Below are 27,906 nucleotides of genomic sequence, written 5' to 3' on the forward strand. Positions count from 1 at the left end.
GATGGAATAGCTTGAAGAGGATTGGTATTAGGTCTTCCTTGAAGGTCTGAAAGAATTCTGCGCTGAAACCATCTGGCCCCGGACAGTTTTTGGTGGGAACATTTTTAATGACTGTTTCTATTTCTTTAGGAGTTATGTGACTGTTTAGATGGTTTATCTGCTCCTCCTTTAACTTTGGTACCTGGTATCTATCTAGAAAATTGTCCATTTCATCCAGATTTTCCAATTTTGTTGAGTATAGGCCTTTGTAGTAGGATCTGATGATTTTTTAAATTTCCTCCGTTTCTGTTGTTATGTCTCCCTTTTCAGTCCTGATTTTATTAATTTGAGTACTGTCTCTGCGCCCTTTGGTTAGTTTGGCTAAGGGTTTGTCTATCTTGTTGATTTTCTCAAAGAACCAGCTCCTGGTTTTGTTGATATTTTGTGTAGTTCTTTTTGTTTCGACTTGGTTGATTTCAGCCCTGAGTTTGATTATTTCCTGCCGTCTACTCCTCTTGGGTATACTAGCTTCTTTTTGTTCTAATGCTTTCAGGTTTGCTGTCAAGTTGTTGATGTATGCTCTTTCCACTTTCTTTTTGTGAGCACTTAGAGCTATGATTTTTCCTCTTAGTACTGCTTTCAGTGAGTCCCACAAGTTTTGATATGATGTGTCCTCATTTTCATTTAAATCTAAAAAGTCTTTAATTTCTTTCTTTATTTCTTCCTTGACCAAGTTATCATTGAGCAGCGCATTGTTCAGTTTCCAAGTGTATGTGGGCTTTCTGTTGTTTTTGTCCATGTCAAAGATGAGTCTTAGTCCATGGTGGTCTGATAAGGTACTAGGGATTATTTCAATCTTTTTGTATCTGTTGAGGCCTGTTTTGTGACCAATTATATGGTCTATTTTCGAGAAGGTACCATGAGGAGCTGAGAAGAAGGTATATTCTTTTGTTTTAGGATGAAATGTTCTATAGATGTCAGTTAAGTCCAATTGGTTCATAACTTCTGTTAGTTTCATTGTGTCTCGGTTTAGTTTCTGTTTCCATGATCTGTCCATAGCTGAGAGTGGGGTATTGAAATCTCCCACTATTATTGTGTAGGGTGCAATGTATGCTTTAAGCTTTAGTAAAGTTTCTTTTATGTATGTGGGTGCCCTTGCATTTGGGGCATAGATGTTCAGAATTTCGAGTTCCTCTTGGTACATTTTTCCTTTGATGAATATGAAGTGTCCTTCTTTATCTTTTTTGATTACTTCTGGTTGAAAAATGATTTTATTTGATATTAGAATTGCTACTCCAGCTTGTTTCTTGGGACCATTTGCTTGGAAGATTGTTTTCCAACCTTTTACTCTGAGGTAGTGCCTGTCTTTTTCACAAAGGTGAGTTTTCTTAACTCAGCAAAATGTTAGGTCCTGCTTACGTATCCAGTCTGATAGTCTATGTCTTTTTATTGGAGAATTGAGTCCATTGATATTAAGAGATATTAAGGAGAAATGAATGTTGTTTCCTGTTATTTTTGTTATTGGCAGAGGAGATATGTTTGTGTAGCTACCTTCTTTTACGGCTTTTGGAAGATTAGTTTCTTGCTTTTTCTAGGTTGGAGTTTCCCTCCTTGTGTTGGAGTTTTCCACCAATTATTCTTTGAAGTGCTGGATTTGTGTTGGGATACTGTGTAAATTTGGATTTGTCATGGAATATTTTGGTTTCTCCATCAATAATGATTGAGAGTTTTGCTGGGTATAGTAGTCTGGGCTGGCATTTGTGTTCTCTTAAGGTCTGAATGATATCGGTCCAGGATCTTCTGGCTTTTATGGTCTCTGGTGAGAAGTCTGGTGTAATTCTTATAGGTCTGCCTTTATATGTTACTTTGCCTTTTTCCCTTACTGCTTTTAGTATTTTTTCTTTGTTTTGTACATTTGATGTTTTGACTATTATATGGCGGGAAGTATATCTTTTCTGGTCTAAACTATTTGGAGTTCTGTAGGCTTCTTGTGTATTTATGGACATCTCTTTCTTTAGGTTAGGTAAGTTTTCCTCTATAATTTTGTTGAGGATATTTACTGGTCCTTTAAGTTGGGAGTCTTCCCCCTCATCTATACCTATTATCCTTAGATTTGGCCTTCTCATTGTGTCTTGGATTTCTTGTATATTTTGGGTTAGTAGCTTTTTGTATTTTGCATTTTCTTTGACAGTTATGTCAATGTTTTCCATGGTATCTTCTGCACATGAGATTCTCTCTTCCATCTCTTGTATTCTGTTGGTGATACTTGTGTCTATGACTCCTGATCTTTTTTTTAGGTTTTCTATCTCCGGGGTATTGTCCCTTTGTGATTTCTTTATTGTTTCTACTCCCATTTTTAGATCCTGCATGGTTTTGTTTAATTCCTTCTCCCATTTGGTTGCATTTTCTTGCAATTCCTTAAGGGATTTTTGTGTTTCCTCTTTAAGGGTTTCTATCTGTCTACCAGTGCTCTCCTTAAGTTCTTTGAGAGTGTTATTTATGTCTTTCTTAAAGCCCTCTATCATCATCATGAGAAGTGATTTTAATTCTGAATCCTGCTTTTCTGGTGTGATGGGGTGTTCAGGGCTTGCTCTGATGGGGGAGCTGGGTTCTGATGATGCCATGTAACTTTGGTTTCTGTTGCTTACGTTCTTGCTCTTGCCTTTTGCCATCTGGTTAACTCTAGTGCTGCCTGTACTTGCTGTCTCTGACTGAAGCCTGCCTTTCCAGTTATCTAGCTTGTGTCTGATCTCCTAGGGGTCCAGATGTCTCTGTGATCTTTTCCAGCTGCACTGATTACAGTGGTACCTCTAGGATGCCTCAGGATATGGTGCCTCCAAGGTAGCAGTCCAGCTAGGTGTCTGCTGTTCTGGGTGCAGTCTCTCCTCTAGAATATCTCAGGATATGTTGTCTGATTCTCTGAGTTCAGTTGTTCCTCTGTGGCTCTGGGTTGAGTGGACCTTCCAGTATGTCTCAGGTGGAACCCGGAGTCCACACAACAGCAGACCTGGCAGAGGTCTGGTCCAGGCCTCAGATCTGAGAACTAGTTTCTAAGACACTGTCCAAGTTAGAGCGCCTGGGATCCCCGCTTCCTCTGGGTTCTTGGAGGTTGGGGGCAGAGCTGCCACCCAAGATCTGCTCAGTGCTCTGGCCTATGTGTCTTGTACCTAGACAAACATTTGTTCTCCTAGATATGGCAAAAAATTTTTGTATAGTTTTTTTTTTTTTTTTTTTTTTTTTAAAGCATTTTCTGAGCCTTTGGTATGAAGTTTTTGTTCTGCGATGCCCCTGTCTCATAGATTTGACCTTTTGTGGTATTTCAAAGTTCTTTCATATTCCGTTTATCTGTTTTTAAAATTTTGTCATTGCCATTGACTGAGTGATACAATAGTTTTTTACCTTGATTCAAGTCTTGCTGGATGGTCCTCCACATTATCCAGTCTCTGTGTAAGTAAGGCCTTCCACACAGCTGTTAATTGACTTATTGAGTACAGTGTTTTGAGCAGCATTTTGATTTTTCTTCAGTACTTCTGTCAATATTGAATTATTTTTCATATCTTGGATTGACTTCCATATTTCATTCCAACATTTGTATGCAATCTGAGTGTATTCACAATCTCCCTGAATCCTGTGAATGTGATTATTGTCGTATGTTTTAAATCTTTGTTTGCAATTTCAGCTAAGTCACTGTCAGTGCCATGCCTTTTGGAGCATACATGTTGTCTTGAGTTTTCATTCAGTTTTTGGATTTGAGTTGCGGTTTGTCCATCAGGAGTTAGTTGGTTAGCAGAATTCTTTTTTCTGCGTCATCTCTCTTTGATGAGGGTGACTCAGCATTGTTAATTGGAGTGTTGTGGCTCCTGTCACTCTTAGGGGCACCCTTTCTACCAGTTTGCTCAGGTAGGAAAGATAACTAGTAGGCTTGGTAGCTTAGTCAAATCTAGCCTGTGTCCCTCATATGCTGGCAGAGTGCAGTTCCATAGTTCAGCTCTTCCGTGTAAATGTTTTCTCCATTAATCATTTATTTATTCACTTTACATCCTGACTGCTGCCTCCCTGTCCTGGTCCCTTGCTCACACAGCCCCATCCCATTCTCCTCTGAGAGAGTAGAGCCCTCCCCCATATTTTCCCACCCTGGCACATCACGCCTCTGCAGGATTAGGTGCATCCTCTCACACTGAGACCAGATAAAATAGCTCAGGTAGGAGAACAAATTCCATAGAAGGCAACAGCTTTAGGAACAGTCCCACTCTAGTTGTTGGAGGACCCATATGAAGACTGAGCTGCACCTCTGCTACGTATGTGCTTGGAGGAGGGGTGCTAGGTCCAGCCTGTGTATGCCCTTTGATTGGTGGTTCAGTCTCTAAGAGTCCCCAAGGGCCCAGGTTAATTGACTCTTGTTCTTCCTGTGGAGTTCCTACCCCATTTGGAGTCTTCAATGTTTCCCCCAACTCTTCCATTAGACTCCCTGACCTCCTTCCAATGTTTGATTGTGGCTCTCTGCATCTGTTTCAGTCGCCTGCTGGGTAGGAGCTCACAGAGGACAGCCAGGCTCCTGTCTGCAAGCATAACAGACAAGTTATCACAGACAATATCACCACAGTATCATTAAATTGTGCTTGCCTGTGGAATGGGTCTCAAGTTGGGCCGGTTACTGTTTGGCTGTTCCCTCAGTGTCCGTTCCATCTTTGTCTGGTTATAGGAGATAGCCTCTACAGGTCCCATATCCCCACTGCTATGAGTCTCAGCTAAGGTTACCCCCAAAGACTTCCAGGTCTCTGGCATGTTCTAGAGCTACTCCCTATCCTTTCAGCCCATCATCTGTAGAGTTCCATTCATTCTCCTGGCCTCTGGCCCTATGTCTGTCTTTCCCCATATCTGATCTTAAACCACCTCCCACCCCATTTCCCTCCCAATCCCCATTCCCACCCAGTACCCTCCCTCCATCTGTGTGCTATGACTACTTTATTCCCCTTTCTAAATGAGATTCAAGCATAAGGGCCTCTTTGAGTCTGTGGAATATATCATGGGTATCCTGCAATTTATGAATAATACACACTTATAAGTGAGTATATGCCATGCATGTTCTTTTGGGTCTAGATTACTTACTCAGGATTTTGCCTGGAAACTTCATGATATCCTTGTTTTTAATAGTATTGTGTTGTGTAAATGAATCACATTTTTTGGATCTATTCTTCAGTTGAGGAACATCTGGGTTGTTTCTAGTTTCTGGCTATTATGAATAAAGCTGCTATGAACATAGTGGAGTAAGTGTTCTGGTGGTATAGTGGAGCATCTTTTGGGTATATGTTCAGGAGTGGTATAGCTGGGTCTTCAGGTAGAACTATTCCCAATTTTCTGAGAAACGGCCAGATATTTTTAGAGTGATTGTACAAGTTTTTACTCCCACCAGTAATGGAGGAGTAGTTCCTTGTTCCACATCCTGGCCAGAATGTGTTGTCATTTGAGTTTTTTATCTTAGCCATTCTGATGTGTGTAAGATAGAATTTCAGGTTTGTTTTGGTTTGTATTTCTATGATGACTAAGGACATTGAACATTTCTTTAAGTGCTTTTCAGCCATTTGAGATCACTCTGCTGAGAGTTATTCTTATGTTTTTAGCTCTATACCCCATTTTTAATTTAGGCTATTTGGGTTGTTGGTGTCTGACTTCTTGAGTTCTTTATATATTTTGGATATTAACCATCTGTCAGATGTAGGGTTAGTAAAGATCTTTTTCGAATTTGTAGGCTACTGTTTTGAGAAAATCAACTAGACAGACATACCCTTAGAAAACTAAAAGACAGAGAGGCAAATTAACAAAAATAGAAATGAAAAGGGAGACATAACAGAAACTGAGAAAATTTTAAAAATTATTAGGTCTTACTTCAAAAGCCTATACTCTAAAAAATTGAAAAATCCAAAAGTGCTCGTTTTATAGTGAAGAGCATTTGTGTCCCTGTGTGGTCTGAAGCTCTCAGTGCTTTTCCTTGAGTTGCTTAGGTTCTGGGATTATTGTCTCCAGACCTACCTAGTCCAGCTTATTTAAATATCAAAAAATGTGGCTAACACCCTCAGTTGCCATAGTGTGTGTAATTTCCCAGTTGGTCCTTCTAGCACTCCCAAGGAAACAAGCAGTCTTTAAAGCTTCTTCAAGGTCTGGGCCTTTAAATAGCTTTCTTATGTTAAGATTCTTCTGCACTGTATCTCCATTTCATTAACCATTTGCTGCTCCTCTGCCCTCTTCTTCCCTCATCTTGTTCTTCATCTTCTTCTCTCACTTTTTCTAAATTCTTCATCCTTCTCCTTTTTCATCTTCCTTCTCTGTCTCTCTTCTTCTGCCTCATTACCCTTACTCTTCCTTCCCCCAGTAGGAGAGGTGGGTCTTGAATGTGCATTCAGCCTACCTAGGGGCTCCTTGTCTTACAAGGGCAGACTTGTCTTGTCCCTGATTAATGGTATTGCTTTAAGTTTCTCTCCATTTAATCAGACGTTAGCTATTGGCTGGCTGTATATTGCCTTTATTGTGCTTTGGTATGTATCTTGTATCCCTGACCTCTCCAAGACTTTTAACATGAAGGAGTGTTGGATTTTGTCAAAGGATGTTTCAGCTTCTAAATCTAGTACTACCTAGGAGTACAGACCAGCTACCATGACCAGCTGTTTTTTGGGGGGGGGGAGGATAATATCCACTTTTGATATTTTTGATAGTTTCATTATTACTAAGGCCAGAAAATGTATAAGCCCCATTTTTCTTCAACAAATAAATAAAGTAATAATAGTACACCTTAGGGGCAATGATAGAGAAAAGAAGAAAGTGCATGCGTGCTATGGGGTTGCATGCATTCCAATTATTCAAGTAATTATTCTGTTACATTGAGATAATTTCTTAACATTTAAGAATGGAGTGTATGTAACGATTTCTGTTTCTTTTCTTCCAGGTACAATAAAAATTTAGAAGAAGCTAAAAATATTGGAATAAGGAAAACCATCACCGCCAGCATTTCGATAGGTATTGCCTACCTGTTGGTCTATGCAGCATATGCACTGGCATTCTGGTATGGGACCACCTTGGTGCTCTCAAATGAGTATTCTATTGGACAAGTGCTTACTGTAAGTAATACGTGATTTATAAAAGGATTCATTAAAATTCCAGCTCAGTTGAGTGTTTTTTAATTTGACCTTAGAAGAATATGTTTTGAAAAATGATTAAATATTACAAAGAAACATTTATTCAAATATTCACAGGTTAGAGAGTGGAAAGGGAAAGGTTGGTTACAGTGCTTTCTTCAAGACAAGCTACACTTAAATTGGATTAATACACAGAAGGGAAACAGAGTGACTATATGGCTTTAAATGGTTTTAAGGCATATTACTAACTTGGTTATATATAACCTAGGTCTGGCAAAGATTTAGTCTCTGAAGGTAAGATCGAAAAGGCGATTCTGAGACATTAATGTCAGCCATCTTTCTACTCTGAGCTTACAGTTAATGAGATGGTTTCATTTTGACAAACTTTGTACTAAGTGCTTCTCTTATTTTCTGTTACCACTCAAACAAAAATTAATAATAAAAATATTTTTAATGGCAGCTAATATACCTCACAAATTTGTAGAAATGTAAATTGTTATTCTTTGTAACAGAAACTTCTATTTCTAGGTTTTCTGCCTTATAGGACTGTGCACAAGGACAGGCGCTATTTTCATTTGAAGACAATGAAGTAATTGATTAACCAAGTCCAATCCGTGATAGTGGGCTCAGTCTTTTCACCCCAAACATTGAGTTCAATACCCCAAGTATTGAGTTCATAACTACGGCTACATTTTTAAATTATTTAATGTAATACCTTTCTATATTTTTATACTTTCACTATATAGCCCAGGTTATCCTCAAATTGGTGACTGTCGTGCCTTAGCTATTGAGTTTGGCAGCCATAGGTGGGAACCACACGTCTGACAAACACTTCTTATCAAAATTTAAATTTGTAATACAGAAATAATAATTGCCTCTATTTTTAACCCCATTTAACACCATTTATAGGTCTATTTGGTTAGGAACAGGCTTTCTTGCCCTCTCCCCCAATTTATAAGGTACTTTAAATTTTTATTTTATTTTTAGTTTCACACACACGCACACACACACACACTGAAACTGGAGTTGCAGGTAGTTCTTAGCTGAGGTTATGAACAGCCCATCAGGGTGCTTGGAACTGAACTTCTGTCCTTTGCAATCTCTCCAACTGCTGGGATAGTTCTTATTTTTAAGAAGTTGAATATTTTTCTTGTTGGTGTGTGTGTGTGTGTGTGTGTGTGTGTGTGTGTGTGTGTGTGTGTGTGTGTTTTAGGAGAGGAGCTTGAGTTATAATAAGAAATGGGTCCTGCTTAGTGTGATGTAGAGAAACAGTTTTGTTTGTTTTCTCATATGCTGAGGATAGACCCTGGGATTCCTTAAATGTTAGCCTGAGCACATCCACTCCTGAGCCCCAGGCCCAGCTTCTGACAAGCGATGTGCATCAGATGTTCACAGAGTGCAGATCTGCCTTACAAACAGAAACACTAGAAAGCGCATGTAGGATTTCACACCAGGCTCATTGGGTTCTAATTCTAGTCTGATTTTAACAGCTGTGTGATATGGAGCAGCTGTCTAAACTCTTCTGGCTTCTTTCACCTCTTCCGCCAGACATGACACAAGCATGAGCTCTGACTTCCAGTGTTGCTGTGAAGACTGAGTGTGATACACAGTCATGTTCCTGTACGGCTTAGAAATGAGTCGTGACATAAAGAGTCTTAAGCCCCAATAGAGCAAAACCAAGTTAGTAACAAGAAAGTTCTGAAGAAGAAGAAGAAGAAGAAGAAGAAGAAGAAGAAGAAGAAGAAGAAGAAGAAGAAGAAGAAGAAGAAGAAGAAGAAGAAGAAGGGTTTTCTTCTTCAATAAAACAAAGAACAAAGTCGCAAATGCCTGTTCATTAGATTTCAAAAAGGAACACAGTGTAGGGAGATGAACTGGGGACACGAGTCATGTCTTAAGCGTGTGCCTCATAATTGAGAGAGCATTTGCAGAGGCAGTAACATCTGACAGCATAGACATAGCAGGCCCCCTTGAAGGCTAGGGATTTGAAGAGAATGTCCTGAAAATATACAGTATTAATCCCAGGTATAGACCTGGTCTTCTTGTGTAATACACCCTTGTGTGATGAAGTGAGTAAGATTAATTCCAAATTCTAAACACATTAAGTGTTTAAACTTAAATTTATATCAATTGGGTTTTTTTTAAATTTTAATTGAAGAATGACAACTATTTCACTTTTGTTGACTACAGTGATATGTGTGTATACTGTGGAGGGGTTACATATAGCTGATTACCAGGATTGGAACCTGAATCTTTTAGTCATAAGCTTAAAATATTCAATACTTGCTATTCTTATATTATTCTTGCCATTTTGAAATGAAGTTGGTTATGTTAGAAGGAAACGGTCAATTGTTCTAGAATACTAAGTAACTGCATGCTTTGGTCTCCTCAGATCTTCTTCTCTATTTTATTGGGAACTTTTAGTCTTGGACATTTAGCCCCAAACATAGAAGCCTTTGCAAACGCAAGAGGGGCAGCCTTTGAAATCTTCAAGATAATTGATAATGTAAGTCTGCCCTGCCCATCCATCTACTAAAAAGAGTTTTCCTATTGTTTTACTTTCATTATTGCTTCCTCTCTCCACAAAGTGTCACTACAGAGTAGTGACTGTAACCTAGTGATCTCCTAAAATATTTTTCTGCCTAGGAGCCAAGCATTGACAGCTTCTCAACAAAGGGATACAAGCCAGACAGTATACTGGGAAATTTAGAGTTTAAAAATGTTCACTTCAACTACCCATCAAGAAGTGAAGTTAAGGTATGGAGATAATGATAAATCTATGACTCAGTAATCTGTTGGATAGAGATACTCTTTTACATATTATAAAAGAAAGGAATATAATCACATACATTTTATATATTTAAACCCAGTGTTGAATTCACCTTTCAGCTCACAGAATTTATGCGCCCTGTCCTGGGGATTAACCTAACGTTGACTTCTCACTTGTCTCTGCAGATCCTGAAGGGCCTTAACCTGAAGGTGAAGAGTGGACAGACGGTGGCCCTGGTCGGCAACAGTGGCTGCGGCAAAAGCACAACTGTGCAGCTGATGCAGAGGCTCTACGACCCCACAGAGGGCGTGGTGAGTGGGTGGGCATGCAGCCAGCACCAGTTAACACTGCCCAGCGTTCTGACTCCCTGATTCTAAAGTGTGAAAACCACACGTTTTGTTCCAGGTCAGCATCGACGGACAGGACATCAGGACCATCAATGTGAGGTATCTGCGGGAAATCATTGGCGTGGTGAGTCAGGAACCTGTGCTGTTTGCCACCACGATCGCAGAAAACATTCGCTATGGCCGAGAAGATGTCACCATGGATGAGATAGAGAAAGCTGTCAAGGAAGCCAATGCCTATGACTTCATCATGAAACTGCCCCACGTGAGTCGTGCCTGACCCCTGTCTCCCCAGGCTCAGAGAGTAGAGCTCTGGCTGAGTGGTTCACGGGAACCCAGGGACCTTCTGTGAGGCGGAAGAACTGCCTTAGCAGGGAAATCCATTTACCTCGGATTTTACAGCCCACGCCCTATCAAAAGTATTTCTTTGTGTCTATGTATTTCTTTGCTATATTTTCTTGCTTTTTGTTTTGTTCTTCTAATTGTAGAAATTTGACACCCTGGTTGGTGAGAGAGGGGCACAGCTGAGTGGGGGACAGAAACAGAGAATCGCTATTGCTCGCGCGCTGGTCCGCAACCCCAAGATCCTTTTGTTGGACGAGGCCACCTCAGCCCTGGATACAGAAAGTGAAGCTGTGGTCCAGGCCGCTCTGGATAAGGTCTGTGAGCTATGCTTACAAAGGTCTGAATTATAAGAATAATAATATTCCTTCCACTTTTTTCCTTGTGTGTGTGACTAAATGTTTATACGCGCATACATATGTATGGGTGCACTTGAACGTGTATATTGAAATCATAGTCTATTTTCTGGAGCTTTACTGGTTTTATAATGTCAAAGCACTGACATTTAATAAACATAAGACGAATGACTGAATTTAATCAAAAGCCAGGTCTCTCTCTCTCTCTCCAGGCCAGAGAAGGCCGGACCACCATAGTGATAGCTCACCGCTTGTCTACAGTCCGGAATGCTGATGTCATCGCTGGGTTTGATGGTGGAGTCATCGTGGAGCAAGGAAGCCATGATGAGCTCATGAGAGAGAAGGGCATTTACTTCAAACTTGTCATGACACAGGTACAGGGGAACTCTAGAAAAGTCCTAATTTGTCTTGATGATAAGCTGTCACTACGTTTAATCTATAGATAAATTTGATTTGATTATCTTGAGAAGCATGAAAAGTGCTTTGGATATTCAGGACCAGGCAGTGATCTATGTTATTTTTTTCTGGGAAAGAGAGAAACTTAAAAAGGGGTAATGCAGTTTAACAAGGTTTAGAGATAACTTATCTCTGATAGTAACTGCTAGCCACATGTGGCTACTGAGTGCTTAAATATTGGTTAATATAGATTTTGAAATTTTTCAAGTACAAACCAAACACTTGGGATTCTGAGGGCCTAGTATTAAAAAATGCAAAACACCCCAATAGCTTTTTGTATTGTTACATGTTACATGTATAATATACTAGATAACAGTAATATCTTGAATTCATTAAATTAAATATATAATTAAAATTAATTTTTAAATATATTTTCATATTTTTAATGTGGATTCTAGGAAAATTTAAATGACAGATGTGACTCACATAGAATGTACCATATTGTCATTGATAACACTGGTTCAAAGCAAACTTGATTGACTGAATGCCCCAGAGGGAGAAAAAGTTTTAGTTAGCTTTCTGTTGCTGTGATAAAATACCATGATCAAACACACCTTGGGGAGAAAAGGGTATATTCCACCCTACAGCTTATAGTCAGTCCATTATCCAGGGAAGTCAGGCAATAAATCAAAGCAGGAACCTGGAGGCAGGAACTGATTCAGATGCCATGGAGGGGTGCTGCTTACTGGCTTGCTCACTTTGGCTTACTCAGTCTACTTTCCTATACAATCGAGAATCACTTACCCAGGGATGGCACCGCTTACAATAGGCTGGGTCCTCCCACTTCAATCATAAATCAAGAAAATACCCTCACAGACTTGCCTAAAAGCCAATCTTAAGAGGGCATTTTCTTAAGATTCCCTCTTCCTACATACAGCTAGGTTCGTGTCCAGTTTTCAAACAAAGCAGCACAGCAGCGACTATGTAAGAGCCATTTTATTTGGTGACAGCCCTGTTTATTTCATGGTTTTCATTGCAAATATATCACATGAGAAAGCATAGCAGCTTAATTCGTCGTTTCTCGTAAGAACTCGAAATATTTCATTATTTTCGTTGATGCTGATGCTCCCTGAGTCATTTCCCCTTTTAGACTGTGTCTACTCAATGTCTCCGTCCTTTTTTGTTGTTGTTGTTGTTGTTATAGACTAAAGGAAATGAAGTTGAATCAGGAAATAATGCTTATGAATCCCAACGTGACACTGATGCCTCTGAATTGACTTCAGAAGAATCAAAGTCTCCTTTAATAAGGAGATCAATTCGCAGAAGTATCCACAGAAAACAAGACCAAGAGAGAAGACTTAGTACAAAAGAGGCCATGGTATGGATGCTGGCTATAGTCTTAGCTGTAAATCTGTGAGTTGGGTGAGCTGGGGCTCAGAACAGAAACGGGTCTTCTGGAAGACCAGCAAGTGTCCTCTGCTGCTGTGACATTTCTCTAGCCCCTAAATTATCAATTTGTAAACTATTCTGTTGTCATGGATATGTTTTCCAGGATGAAGATGTGCCCCTTGTTTCCTTTTGGCGGATCCTAAAGCTAAATATAAGTGAATGGCCTTATTTTGTTGTTGGTGTACTTTGTTCTGTTATAAATGGGTGCTTACAACCAGTGTTTGCCATAGTATTTTCAAGGATTGTAGGGGTAAGTGCTGATGTCTGTTTTGTGTTTGTTTGTGTTTACTGATGAAGAGTGAATAAATTGTCCCTGTTTGTACCATTGACAATAAGCCAGAAAAGCATGACTCTTCACACGGCTTTTTATTTTATTTTATTTTATTTTTATTGGATATTTTATTTACATTTCAGATACCATTCCCTTTCCCCAATTCCCCTCCCTAGAAAACCCCTATCCCATGCTCCCTTTTCCTTTTTGCTTTTATACAATTTTTTTTTGAAATGTTAATCAAAGGCTTTATAAGTTTGGTAATGCTCAATCAGAAATGTAACCCAATACCTAACCTAGATATATCAACTATCTTTGACTGGTGGAGATACATGAACATCTGCCTCCGTGTCTCCCCCCCTCTTCTCTCTCTCATCACCTAGCTTCTCTCCTTCTTCTTCTCCTCTCCTTACTCCTTCTCTTCCTCTCACCTTAGCTCCTCCTACATATCACCCTTCCTGTTAAAATAAAACTTTTCTCTCAAAATACAATTAGAGCATAATTATACCAATTTGTACCAGTGAGGTACAAGATAGTCCTAATACCCAGTCCATCATTTTGTTGACTAACCAGAACCTCTGTCATCTCTCCTAACTAAAACACTTAGTTCTGAACCTGGCTTTTTTCTTAGCTTTAGAATGAATGTCAGCTGAAAACTGTCCACTCAGATCTTTTCTCTCAAAGTAAATAGCCAGGATTGGTTATAAGACTATACGTTTTCAACCCCATCAGAAATCCAGAATGACTGAGTTAACTGAAATTATGGGAAGCACAAAGCATAGCTTCTAAAACTTAGCCAATTTATAGAGACTGCTGAACACCTGGACAGTCCCTATACTACAAAAAGTTGGAGCATCTGATCTTCAGCCTTCTGGCCCAGGATCATCTGACAGACCTTAGTGATGCAGAATTATTAAGGGCTGATTGCTCTGTCTAGGCAGATATAATCAGTCGACTATTCTGCAAGTGTGTCCTTTTCTGGACAGTAATTCTCACACGGCTTTTAATGGGAGAATAGCAGTCTGATTTGTAAGAGGAAATCTATATTTTTATTTAAATTTTTTAATTATTTCAGAACTTCTTATAAAAGTACTGTATTTATATCGTTTTCATCTCCTTCATCCCCCTCCAACTCCTCACATCCACTCACTACCAGCTCTCAAATTCCCTCTTTCGTAATTATTATTGTTTTACACACACACACACACACACACACACACACACACACACACACAAACACTACTGAGTCCATTTAGTGAAAAAAATGCAAAGAAATAAGGATAAAGGACAGTTAACAAAATGAGCTGCCTTGGAAGACAGAAGGCTTGTGAGAGCCAGAGAATCAGGATACCTGGTGCTGGATGACATGGGAGAGACACCCATGGAATCTTGACAACATAATTGCCTAAACAGACTCATAATAACATACCAGTCAATAGGCCAACATAGGTGGGGGACATTTCAGAAGGCCACACAAGGGCTGCTGAGAGAAGGAGACTCCATTTTCCTCCGGGACGAGCTTTCTAATAAGTTCTCTGGTTCCAAATAGTCAGCAGAGACTGCTTGGGATGCCTGGAAACCTGCACATAGTAAAACAAAGAGCTGTTGAACAATATTGTTTCTTACCAAGATTCCAAGTGGAGAGAACTTATTATAATTTATTCCATAGCAGGATGATGGCATGCATTAATCTATATGAACCCCTCCCCTCCCGATATTGGATGAGTCTGTAAATGGTAGATCCGCTCTGTGTAGAAGGAAGGCAGAATGAAGATGCTTTGGAGGTTGGCATTCTGGAGGCCAACCCTATTCTAGGACACAAAGCCTGTCTTGTTCTCCCTAAACTGTGTGAGATGAGGAATGAGCTCCATGCAGAATGCCTTCCTCAGCCACAGAACTAAGAATCTGTCAAATATTTTGCCACAGGTTTTTTCAAGAGATGATGACCATGAAACCAAACAACGGAATTGTAACTTGTTTTCGCTGCTCTTTCTGGTCATGGGCATGATTTCTTTTGTTACATATTTTTTTCAGGTAAGTGTCTACTTTATTTCTATATTGTGGAAGATTTGCAAACATGTATGTAATGGTTCTGTCGGTGTGGTTCCTCTTTCCTTACCTGGGCTGCAGCAGTCTGTGGGCTTTGCCTTCTCTTCTCTACCCTTTTCACAAATATGGCCTTTGACCTGATGGTAGTAAGGGCAGGATTAGTGTGCGGCAGTGATTGGAGCAAAGACAGGAAGCATGAGTAAGGGAGCCCAGGGATACGTTTGGAGGTAAGTATTGCTGGTCAGTTCAGCCTTCAGAGAAATGTCTTCCCATATTTGAAAAACAAACAAACAAACAAACAAACAAGAACAAAAATCAAGAAGCTAAGAGAACTCTGCAAATGTATCACATTAATTTAAAAAGACATTGAGATGTTTGTCGCTGTGCTCTTACTACAGAGAAAGAACCTTTTCAATGATAGGAGAACTATTAAAGGCTAATCATTTTAAAAAAAACAAAAAGCACTTAGGACACATCCTTAATGCTTTTTTGCAGCTTGAAAATCATATGACTCAAATTCAACCTCAAAGAAATTAAAGGCATGCAGTGTAGACTCTGATGGTCTTTCTATCATTCGCACACATAGCCAAGTATGTGTCCATGGGGAAATTATTCATTTTACCTGTCTTTTCCTGAGCTTTCTTTCTCCAAAATATGGGAAATGTTGCCTTGTCATGATTAAGAGAAAATATAAGCAAGTGAGTAAGCCTAGTTTTATGAGAAGCATTATGAGATAATCTAGTCAGCGAGTCAGTGACTACCCACATGAAAAACTTCAGCTGAAACTCTGAATAGGTTTTTTAAAAATACATTCTGGGCTTTTTAATTTAAAATTGTTTTATGTGTATGAATGTTTCGTGTGCATTTATGTCTGTGCACCATAGATGTACCTGGTACCACTGGAAGGCGGAAAAAGGAGATCAGTTCCCTGGAACTGGAGTTACAGATGATTAAGAACCACCATGTGGGTGCTCAACAAGTAACCAGGGTCATCTGGAAGAGCAGCTAGTGCTCTTAATAACTGAACCATCTCTCTAGCCCTGAGCAAACACATTCTAGTTGTATTAATATTTTAGTGGACAAGACATAGTTCCTGAACATTCTTGGAGGTGAAAAAATGAACAAAAGGGTTATTTGACTAAGTGCTTAGAAGATTGTAGAATTCTGTCTTGCTAGAATAAATGGAACGTCTCCTAGAGCAGGAGAGTCACACGTGTTTGGAGCAGTCTCAGTTGTTCTGTGTGGAGTAGGTAAGAGATTGGGAGGAAGGCAGCTTTGAGCTTTGGCAGTTGGAGTAACGAAGTGTGAGGAGTGAAAAGCATTCCCTCATAGTCTGGCTGGGCTGGGGAAACTGAGTCTGCCATAACTCAGACTTTCAAGACTGCCAAACCACCCTGAGAAACAGCCAGTGGATCCCTGAACCTCTGTGGATTTCCAGTTCAGGCTGGGCAGGGTGGAATGCTTAGCTGCTCCTCTTAGAAACAGGCAGGGACCTCAGTAAGAGACAGGGAGTCAGGCTGGGCCCCATTCTGCTCAGGAATCCGCATTCCTTGCTGTAAACCTTGATTATGCCCTGTTGAGCTGTGGACTATGGAAACCTGTCAACTATTCAAATCCTCCAATTTGTTTTTAAGCATGGTAGTTATGGGGTTGTGAGATCATGCATGTAGCCCACCATGTAACAGAAGGTAGCTCTCTACCGAAATAACTGGAACAATTTTCCTATTGCATATTGCAGACAGGTAGTAGCCCATTTAGTGTAGCAAATTCAAAATAAAAAAGATATTTCACATGCCCTTTGGTCCAGCAGCAGAAACCTGTTTGTGGCCCCATCTGACTTACGTTGTCCCTTGTTTCCTTTTTGATTTTGGCTTGTGTGCCCTCCGCACGTCTTTCCTCCCTTTCTCTCAGTAATACCCAGAATGCAACTTGGGAGCAAAAAGGAATACCCAGCTGACCTCTTGCATTTCTCTGACACAGCAAGAGGTTACAGGGATGGAATTAGGACCCTCCCTTCTGTGTTGCATAGTACTGCCATCCCACGCCACTTTTCCACTTTTCCATGGCTCATCTGTGGGCTGCCGCCTCCAGTTCCAGGCAAAAGGGAATCCTGCTACTTCCTAGTCCCTCGTTCCCACACTCGTTGTAATGAAGACTTGGTTGTCTTTCTTCCCAGATGTGGCCTGGCATAGCAGCATACTTGTGTCTTACTGTTCTTTCCTGGTTACTGTCCCTCCTCCAGACACTGAAGTGTATAGTCTTGAAGGATGGGCAGATAGAATATAAAAGGCTTCCTCTTGGTGAGCCACCTTCATCAGTCTGTTTTGATAGTAAAGTTTGATTTTTTTTCAGTTCCTCCCTCATGGATGGATGACTGTAAACTCTTTTTTTCTTTCTTCTAGATTTTACCTTCGGTTTTTGTGTAGCCATTCACAGCGCCTCTTTTCTGTCCCACAAAGTGTTCCAGTTAGACAATAATTTATATTTACACCTTGTCTTAGCTACAATTTCTATTGCTGTGAAGAGACACCATGACCAACACAACTCTTATAAAAACAAACAGACAAAAAACAAAAACCCCACCGCATTTAATTGGGGCCAACTTACAGTTTCAGAGGTTCAGTCCATTATCATAGTGGTGGGGAGCATGGCAGTGTGCAGGCAGGCATGGTGCTGGAGGAGCCTAGAGGTCTACATCTTTATCTGTAGGCAGCAAGGAGACTGCGTTCCACACTGGACAGAGATTCAGCATAGGTGATCCCGAAGCCAGCTCTCATACTGACACACTTCTCCAACAAGACCCCACCTCCTAATAGTGCTATTACCTGTAGGCCAAGCATTCAAACACATGAGTCTATGGGGGCCAAATCTTTTCAAACCACCACACAACTTGTCTAGACTGCCCCAGCCTTTGCTATGATAGCATCTTTCTAAGTGATTGCTGTTGAACGATTGGGGAGAACAGTAGGGCTGGGATGGACTGGGCACATAAATGCATTTGTAGTATATTTCTGGATGCCCTGTCACTGAGTGTGAATCACTGGGATGCATTGTCAGAACTGGCGTCTGTGGCTCTCTCATTACTGCGGCCACATACCTGACACTACAGCATAGAGTCACAGCAACACAGCAAACCCAGGAACTGGGGCTCTGCGACTTCCATAGATCATCACACACTCCCTTAGCAGTCACACTGGGTCCTCTTCCTGCTGTGTAATTGGTGTCTGAGTCTCTGACCAGTGTGGCATGTTTTTGTGCTTCTCAGGGCTTCACATTTGGCAAAGCTGGAGAGATCCTCACCAAGCGACTCCGATACATGGTTTTCAAATCCATGCTGAGACAGGTACGGCTGTTGAGGGCTGCCCTGTGGGGTGAGTACGACTTTTTTCTTGTGCCCCACGGACACAGATTGTAGGAGCTCTGCCGTGTTTGTTGATGGAGAGCCTGCAAGGGTCCTCAGCCTCACCTTGAGGCTGGTGAAACATCTGTCTACCAGTAGTCAGTCTGGTGACTTGAGACAAATGGAGTGTCCAGAGTAGATTCTCCTCCAGCCCTTTGGTCCAGCATTGAAAGATTACAAAAGCTGAAGTGACCGTCAGGTTTGTGCATTCCCCACTCCTTCCTTCTCCTGTGAACCTGGTATACTCTGTCATGAGTCTCACCCTCAGGAAATACATATCGTCCATTCCATAAATACAAAATCATCACATTGCCTCATCTTTCCTCACTGCCTAGTTTCTCTCTTCTAAGAGACTGACGTGGTAACCCACATGCAGCGTTAGCTCAGTGACGTAATAGGACAGAGGGCATCTCCCATTTTGTACCTTTAACATGCTCAAAACAGACAGCGTGGATATTTTCCTTAAAGGAGAAGTAGGATCTGGGAAAGGTATCCCAGGGCACACAGGTTGAAAGAGGTTTTTGTTTTTTAATAACTGTGAGAAAGTTGCATCTGACTTTAAAACATTTCTGATCACTAGTCATTCGCTAAGAATAAAAAAATGTTCAAGTAGCCTAGCCCAGGCAAGCCAGAGGTATTGGAGCCCAGCTCGGAGGCATCAGTGTTCCATGGGGGCAGTCCCACATTCCTGGCTGTTGTTTTGTTATTTTAAGGTTTTTTTTTTTTTAATTATGTGGATATGGGCAGGTATATTGTGCACATGAGGGTAGGTGTTTGCAGAGGTTCAAAAGGGTTTAAGATCCCCTGGGGGTGAAGTTAGAGGTTATTGTGTGCTGCTAACACAAGTGCTGGGAACCAGATTCTACAGGAGCAGCATGCACTTTAACCTCCAGGCCGGCACTCCTGTTCCCTACCCAGCTGCTGTGGATCCCACAGTTCTTTCCCAGTCTTCCCACCAACACTTCAGAAGGTAAATGAGACTTGGTAGTTCCATGTGGTTACAGTCAGGACTAAGTCTGATGTGTGAGGAAGCCCTGATTTTTATGGTGGTCTCCAACCTTGGGCTTTCTGTCAAACCACTGTCAACCCCAGGCTTCTACTTACACTCTCATGGTAGACCTTGGTAAGTCTGCAGATGCTCACTATCCCATCACCCTCCAGGCCAGCCCCCAGCTCCACCATTCTTCAAGAGTTGAGTGGATAGTGTGTGTGTGTGTGTGTGTGTGTGTGATGCCCTTTCCATAAACCATGCAGTAAAGCAAACGTGTGAAAGCCACTCCTTATACATATAGTATTAAGGTATTCAGAAATGCATAGCTTCTGTCTTCAAGGCCATTTTTTTAGTGGGGACAGACTTTCATACCCGAGGTACTAAAAAGTGTGTTGATACAGGCTACATTGAATCATTGCACTTTGGTGATTTTTGTTAACTATTTTCTATGAAGATCAGTTACTGTTTTGAATATCACTGCTTCAGATATTTATAAACATCAGTTACTTGTGACAGATGTAAATTCATGCTTCAGAACCACAGACTTTCCTGTGTTTGCTTTAAAAATATGAGATAGCACCAAGAACATCCTCTTTTAACGTTGAACATCATTTTAGTGTACATGGCTTTTGGCATTTTAGTCTCCTTCATTTATCCTGCCCTGGCTATAGTTAACTATTTGTGTCTTTAGCTTCTCTCCTTTGATATTGATAAATCTCTCAAATTGCCATATTTCCAAACTTGAACTTTGATTTCCCTTTCCTCTGCAGGCTTACCTACTCTTTCTCCTCTCTACCCACTGTTCAGACCAAATTCTTAATGACTTCCCTCGCTGTTGAGTATCTTACCTCTTCATTAATTGTTCATCAGCCATTGTTTCATTATCTCTATCCTCATCCCAGTGTGGAGTAACATGTGTCTAGCGTGAGGGAAGGCTGAATAGTCTTTACAGTTGCCAAAGGCTGTGCTTCACCCATCCACACCTAGGTAATCTACAACACCCTTGCCCAGCACCGTGGTGTCTTCCTAAAAGCACAATGGTTGTTTGTAGCAGAGAGGTTCAGGGGAATCCAGTAGTACAAAGATATCCAGAGGAAGACATGAGGCTTGTTCTGTTTAGGCTGCCACAGCCACAGCCTGCTAGCTTTCAGTAACAGATTCAGTGTGCCTTGGCCCGGGGCCTCTGCTGATACCACATCTTCTTTCTTCTAGGTGCTCGTCTCTCCTTCATTCGCATGTCTGATCACCTTAGATGAGTCTTCCCTGCCCCTTCCCTGCACCGGCTGTCCCTTGCTTGCTTGTCCTGTGATATGTTTATGTCCAGAGTGTTAATTACCATCTAGACAGTGTAAATTCCTTCACCTGTACCTTCGCTCTCTAGAGCTGAGGCTTCATGGTGACAGCAACGTTGTTTTATACCTGGAGTTACACTGGAGACAAGTAGAGGGTTTTTTTGTACAAACGAACAAATAAAACAGTCTAGTTGCGTGTTTGCATATTGGCTCTCTTGTCTGTCTATTGAACATTAAATTCTGGATGCTCGTGGCAGGGCCTATGTGATAGCTGATGCTGTCCCTTTCTCCTAGATTTAAAAGTTTCATTTTAAAAAAATTCCCTTTGTGTTACAGGATATAAGCTGGTTTGATGATCATAAAAACAGTACTGGCTCACTGACCACCAGGCTTGCCAATGACGCTTCTCATGTTAAAGGGGTATGTGCTTCCTCTGGGTGGCTGCCTTCCTTCCATCTTCATCCACAACATGAGAGCAGTTTTCTCGTTATAGGTGTTAGTCACTAACTTTCTTTAAGACAACGGAAATAGGGGCTAGAGAGCAAAAATGCAAATATCCATTTAACAATCTGGGATAATCACAAGTGTTGTAGCAAAAATTATAAAATTAAATACATATCTCATAGGATATAACTTAAAGGCATTCTTTCATTATTGCTGGCTTTCATGCTATTAATAAGGTGCACTGAGAATAGTCATTAGAAAAAGAATCACTTTGTACAGTCTTGTGCCCATTAGACTTACCTGAGGTGTGACTGTTGCTAATACATTAACATGTCTCACAGGGTCAGTCTGTCTGTCTTACTGCTTAGTTAATTGACAGACAGTTGTAGTTGCTACTGAAGAAAGAACACATGTACTTCTTCTTGTCAGGATGTGTCTAGGTCTTCAGAGCAGAAGGAAGAAAAGCTTCCTTAAAATGACTGTAGGAAGCAAAACACATATTAAAAAGTATTGCCTGCACAGAAGGAATAACTTTGATTTCTCAAATTATGAGATTTCAATTTCTGGCTGAAGTTACAGTTTCTCCTATACCCACCCCTTAGCAATAATCTTCAAGGAGATGATGTGAAAACTCAAACATCCAGGGTTGTGTCCCCTGAACCTTTGTGTCAATCATTGTCCTTCAAGCTTCTTTTACAACAGACCTATACTGATGACATTTCAGGTTACAAGATGGCGCTTCTGTTAAAATAAACTGGAATATGACACCACACAGGGGAGTTGGGAAAGTTTCAAAGTCTGATAAATCTCAAGAACTATTTTCATATTCATCTTTTTTAAATGGATAAATCAAACACTAAAGACCCATGGCAAGTTGTATAGCACAACAATGTACAAATAAGACATTTCATGTAACAGATGCAATTATGTATTTCATGTAACAGACAAGACTTGCCTTCATACAGTCTGCTTGGTAGATTAGGTTATCAAAAATGCAAAAGGATGACTAGATTTAGGGACTGCCTAGTTGTTGGGAGGGAGGGAGAGAGGGAGGAAGGCAGCAGGCAGGCCAGGCTCAATAACATCATGCAGGACAGGAGGTGGAGGGAAAGGGAAAGTACAGTTCTTGTAGGAATTGGAGGAATGTTCTAATAAGATCAGCAAGTGCTAAGACCGTGATTCTAACCTCCCTCAGATAGTGAGATTTTGTCATCTTTTGATTGACATTGATTCTTTGACTCTTGTGACTTACCAGAGCAGGATTTGCCTGTGTCATAAAGCTTACAGCCAGAGAAACGGCTCTGCTGTGCCCATAGTAGATGCTCTGGGTGCTTCTGTCCACTAGCAGCTTCTGTGGGAATGAGTTCTGTGTAGGATAGTAGATACTGAGACCAGGGGCATTCTAGCGCATCCCCATCCTTGTCTGTTACATGAGTCTCCCAGGATGCTTCACTTTGACTTTCCCAAGACAAACGTGCAGGGAGAACTCTCTAGAGGTCACTCTGCTCTTTGGCCTGCTCACAGTTTAACAGAGCATCTCTTCAGTTCAAGTTTAGTTCACTGCACCATATACATATGTATATGTGTATGTGTATATGATGTATGTGTATATGATGCATACATATATATATGTATGTCATATATAATACACACATATGTGTGTTGGGTGTATATAACACACATACATGATAGAGAATGTACATATTTCATAATTTATCACTGTTTTTTTTTTTCAAATTAAATCCAAGTAAACAAAACCCAATCAATGTCTCAAATAAGCCCAGGTATATTTTAATATCCTTAATGAAGAACAGTAGCCTTACTTTATAGACTTTTATAGACTGGGTACCACCATTCCCTAGGTTAGTACAGTGATCAGTCTCTTTTACTGTACTGATTTGCATAGCTTGGTTTAGTAATCACGCTTCATATATCAATTTCAATACCATGAAATATTTTGATATTGAAAAGTCAGGGTTGAGGAGAGGGTTCCGTAGGTCAGAGCACTTTCTCCGCAAGCACGAGGTCCTGAGTTTGAAACCATGTCACTCACATTGAAAAGAATAGGCAAGGCTGCATATCCCTATAACCTCAGCATTGGAGACAGAGGCAGGTGGACCCTAGGCATTCATGAGCAAGCTTGTGAGCAGCAAACAATAGAAAAAGACACACATACCTGCTCTAGCCTCCATATGGGTGAATACTCCAACATCCTCATGTACACGGACCACATAAACACACATGGACATAGCAATACAAACACCCCGAAAAAAAAAAAAAAAAAGAAAAGAAAGAAATTACAACAGGGAGAAGAGCTAGCTAAATTCTGGAGTACTGATCTACTTTCATATTTATGTAGAAGTCAGGGAAATCCTCATCTTAGAAACATAATAAGCTTAAAAGTAAACTACTTTGGTGACTGAGAAGATAATTAGTATGTTTGGATGAGAGTAAATTGTCCTAATTCATAAACATGCATTTTACAGTTAATTTAAAAATATGTCTCTAATGTGTTTTTCAGGCTATGGGTGCCAGGCTTGGTGTAGTTACCCAGAACGTAGCAAATCTCGGGACAGGAGTTATCCTGTCCTTAGTGTATGGCTGGCAGCTGACGCTTTTACTTGCAGTAATTATACCGCTCATTGTTTTGGGCGGAATGATTGAAATGAAACTGTTGTCTGGTCAAGCCTTGAAGGACAAGAAAGAGCTAGAGATCTCTGGGAAGGTGAGTCAAACTAAGCACCATTCTTACCTGGCAGAAAAAAAAAAAAAAAAAAGACTCTTGGTGGTGGTCATGTTTTGCAATTCCCTGCCGCTGGCTGTGCTCTGGGAACGTCCTTCAAACCATTCTCTGAGAAAAACGTTAGGTTCCTGCAGCTTCCTAGCTGAGGAAAAGTGGGCAGTGCATATCTGTGTCTCAGAGACTGACAGCTGTTTTTGACAGCTTTTCTGGTTTTGGCCACTGCCTCTACTTTCTTCTGGGTTCGAATCCAGCCCTCTCCTTCCTTCCTTCCTTTCTCTTCTTTCCCCCTTTTCTTCTCTCCCTATCTTCTCTGTTTTTCTTTGTCTAAACCATTCTTTTATCAGGAATGTAGGCCTGTGTTATGTATGATGGGAGAATTCATGATGGAAAGTCCAACTACTGTTTATTCTTCCAGTCTTAGATTATAGCTCTTTCCCCTTATCACGCCTCCTCCTTCCTTCACTTGACCCTGATTATTGTGCACAATCAGCTAATTTTTGTTTCACAGCTTAATAAATGCTCTTGTGGGACTTACTGAATTTCCTGGCAAACGTTTTATTTCTTGCAGTGAGACCCTACCAGGTATGGTCTTTTAGAGCCTCCTTTTTCTTTTCCAGATGAGGCTGACAGATATGTAAGCTATGCCTTTCATGTCTTAGAGCACATCATTCCTGGAGCCAGAATTCAAACTCAGGCAGTGGTAATCCCGTTACTAGAAATCTACATTCTGTTATGATAGAGGTAGTCATAGATTGCATGCTTTTTGCAGAAATGAAAGTTTGGAATACAGGTGACCCCCAGATGTCTACTAGAGCCATATCTACCAATGGACAGTCCACATTGCTAAGACTTAGGGCCAGGACCCCAGGGTAGGAGTGGTTTGGGTACCCAGTAGGTGTTTTTGGCACTTTGTCTCCTAGCCATGCACCTCACTGACATAAATGATGAGAAAGTTCCTAGAGATTAGCCATCATTAAGATTCCTCATCGTGCTTCTTAGAGTTCCTTTGAGAGAAATATGTATGACCAGCTTTCTTGCCTCCAGACCATTGTTTCTTGGGTCAAACTTCACAGTGTGGATGCCCTCAGTCTTTTCTGGCTCAAGCAACATTAGTCCCAGTTGTTGGAGAATACTTCCTGAGTTAATGACTTCGGTTAACAATGTGTTTATTAGGTTTCTTTATTCTGTGGCGAAGACTTTTTATTTGGAACAAAGTATTATGATATTGTAGTCCGAGTGTTCTTGAAGAATCTTAGAGTGGTATAAAGATGAGCAATCCTAAGAACCAGCCATCAGATACAGGCTCTTGGAGTTATTTCAGCATGAGTGAGGGAAGGGATACAGATGAAAATGGATGTGTGTGCCTATGGCAGATTTCCTGACTCATGGTCAGGCTATGATTCAGTGCTAGCTCCTCAGAGGGACTACGGCGCATAGAGATGATGGTGTGGCTATACTAATCTTCTTACTTAATATTTAAAACCAACCACATTCATGTAATTCTCAGGTTGCAACCATTTACTATTAAAAAATACCATCCTCTTATGAGCTGTATATATATACTCTCTTACTTAATGCTGTCAGTAACCATGCAGAATTATCCCTACTGAGAGATGATACAGCCCAAAGTACAAAGAGAACCTGGATCTTGTCCAAAGTCACAAGGTAATGAACATCCCACTGGTGTATTCCTTCTGGTCTTATCGTCCAGTATTCTATATTCATCACACAAAATCAACTCTCATATCTATTAGATACAAATCAGATCATGCTAACCTATACTTCAAATCTTTCCATGGCTTCTAACAAGCTAGCTGCATGCAATTCAAGCTTTGATCTGGCTACAAATGCGATGCGCTCTGGTCCTTGAAGACTCTGCTCTGTTCTTGCACTCCACTCCATTCTCCACAGTGCTATGGCCAGCAGGAGCTTTGTGCACCTCTCTGATTTCCCTGGACCTCACAGATGGCACCTTTACATCATCCAGGTTTCTGGACTGCATTTTAAGAGACCCTTTACACTTCCTGAGTGCGTGATTCCTCCCCTCAGCCTCTGTTTCTGTTTCCTTTCTTTATTAATGAATGGTGTGTCTTCCTTGCTAAAACATAAGTTCCATGAAACACATGTCTCTGATGATTTTCTTCTAAAGGAATGAGGTAAGCTTGAGGTTTCTAAGCAGTTCTGTGTGACTTAGGGGAACACGTATACTCAAGTGTATGATATCAGGAGCTGCTCGTATCCCAACAGTGTAATGTCAGGACCTTCTTACATGGTGACAGTATGACGTCACAGACTGTTCATGTTCCCTGTGTTTGATGTCAAAGCCTCACTCACAGTGTCTGTGAAGTAAGGACCTGCTCAACATTTTCTGTCTATGATGTTGGAATATGCTCATAGCCTTTACCCTGTCGAAGGCTCTGCCTGTGTTCAGTCATGTTTACTATAAACTAATGAGTATTTATTGAAAAAAAGATATAGTATTTTTTTCAATCTTGAAATCTATAATCAAATTTGAATTCTTTTGAAGGGAGAAGAAGGGTGGTGAAGAGGTTTAGTCTTTTTTTTCAAAATCACACATTTTTTTTTTTGCAAAATTATTTTGTAAATGATACTTTCTGAGACAGTACCATTTTTACTCTTTCAGCTAAAAGTTCTTTGTTTGGGGGATTACTTGGGTTTTAAAAGTTGTAGAGAGTGAAACCTTAAGAACCCACAGTTTTAGTTAAGGCTTTTCTTAACTGCTTCATTGTGCCTTGAAATGAAGAGATTGTTCTGTTAAAAGCCTGTGCTGCAAACCCTCACCTTTATCAGCAATATACACACTGAGAACACACAACATTTACAAACCTACCACAGTCTAAGGCAGCATCCTTGACTTAGAAAGGATGTGCAAGAAGTCTTTAACAGTTGTTGATTTTGACCATGAAGCTTGTTTTCCATTACACATTGCTGTGGGTTAATCAATGATGATTCTAACTCAGGAAAGCTATATTATTTGAACATTTATAATTACAGATATTTAAATGTATCTAACAAAGATTGTCTGAATAAATTCTTTTCTCTAACATCTTTTCCTTACTGTCAGGATTTTTTTTTTTAAAAAAATACATATATATTTGGTGTGTGAGTATGCAGTTGTATGTGAGTATGGGTGTCTGTGCATATATATGGGAGGTCAGAGGTCATTTCTCAAGAGCCATTTGCCTTGTCTTTGAGTTAGAGTCCTCCACTGGGACCTCAAGGGCACTGATTACGCTAGGCTGACTAGGCAGCAAGTCCCAAGGATTATGCTGTCTCCTTCTCTAGTGTTGAGATTACAAGTAAAGTGTGTGTGTGTGTGTGTGTGTGTGTGTGTGTGTGAGAGAGAGAGAGAGAGAGACAGAGACAGAGACAGAGACAGACAGAGAGAACTGAATACATCCAGAGAATAATCTGCTATAGCCACACCTTCAGATTTAAATAAATTTATAAAGTGTACAGCTAACAAATCATAGTAAAAAAAAAAAAAAAAAGCAAATAGTAGACAAATGGAAACAACAGATAGCTAGCAAAGTGTCATCAAATAAGGTACTGAGAACATACAGCCTCAGTGATTGGTAGACTAGAGAGCAAACAGAGGTAACATCAAATCGGGACAGAATATTAATCAGAAGTCAACTGTGGAAGAAGCAGCCACGCTGGAGTTGCCAGCTGAGTGTCTCAGTGAATGAGCTTCTTCTAGAGGACTGGGTTGGATCTGATGCCCTCTTCTGGTTTCCATGGCCACTGCATGCAAGTGGTGCACAGACATACATGCAGGCAAAACGCACACCAATACACATGAAATGATTTCTTTTTACATTTCCTTCTCAAACTTAGATAATTTGTATAGGATTTAGTGAAAAATAAGGGGAGTTAATACTTTGGGGTATTATTCTATAACTTACTATAGTTAGTTGGATGTATCCTGATTA

At 40.5% G+C, this 27,906-nt stretch overlaps 1 protein-coding gene across 5 annotated transcripts in view; it reads left to right on the forward strand.

The window, feature by feature from the left end:
* LOC117720592 (ATP-dependent translocase ABCB1) overlaps positions 1-27,906 on the forward strand; it is a 76,624-nt gene that overhangs the window by 25,067 nt on the left and 23,651 nt on the right. Inside the window, exons 10-22 of one of the 5 annotated variants that reach the window (XM_034519158.2) lie at positions 6,920-7,091; positions 9,499-9,612; positions 9,753-9,863; positions 10,062-10,187; positions 10,282-10,485; positions 10,709-10,879; positions 11,131-11,292; positions 12,519-12,692; positions 12,867-13,013; positions 14,961-15,068; positions 18,349-18,426; positions 21,103-21,186; positions 23,732-23,935. In XM_034519158.2, coding sequence (XP_034375049.1) covers positions 6,920-7,091; positions 9,499-9,612; positions 9,753-9,863; positions 10,062-10,187; positions 10,282-10,485; positions 10,709-10,879; positions 11,131-11,292; positions 12,519-12,692; positions 12,867-13,013; positions 14,961-15,068; positions 18,349-18,426; positions 21,103-21,186; positions 23,732-23,935 — 1,855 coding nt within the window. Of the gene's footprint in view, positions 1-6,919; positions 7,092-9,498; positions 9,613-9,752; positions 9,864-10,061; positions 10,188-10,281; positions 10,486-10,708; positions 10,880-11,130; positions 11,293-12,518; positions 12,693-12,866; positions 13,016-14,960; positions 15,069-18,348; positions 18,427-20,686; positions 21,069-21,102; positions 21,187-23,731; positions 23,936-27,906 lie in introns of those variants that run through there. The other 4 variants (XM_076913105.1, XM_076913104.1, XM_076913106.1 and 1 more) reach the window with 4 other exon arrangements.

Source organism: Arvicanthis niloticus, chromosome 15 (assembly GCF_011762505.2).
Source record: "Arvicanthis niloticus isolate mArvNil1 chromosome 15, mArvNil1.pat.X, whole genome shotgun sequence".
In the NCBI taxonomy this organism is placed as follows: Eukaryota; Metazoa; Chordata; class Mammalia; order Rodentia; family Muridae; genus Arvicanthis; species Arvicanthis niloticus.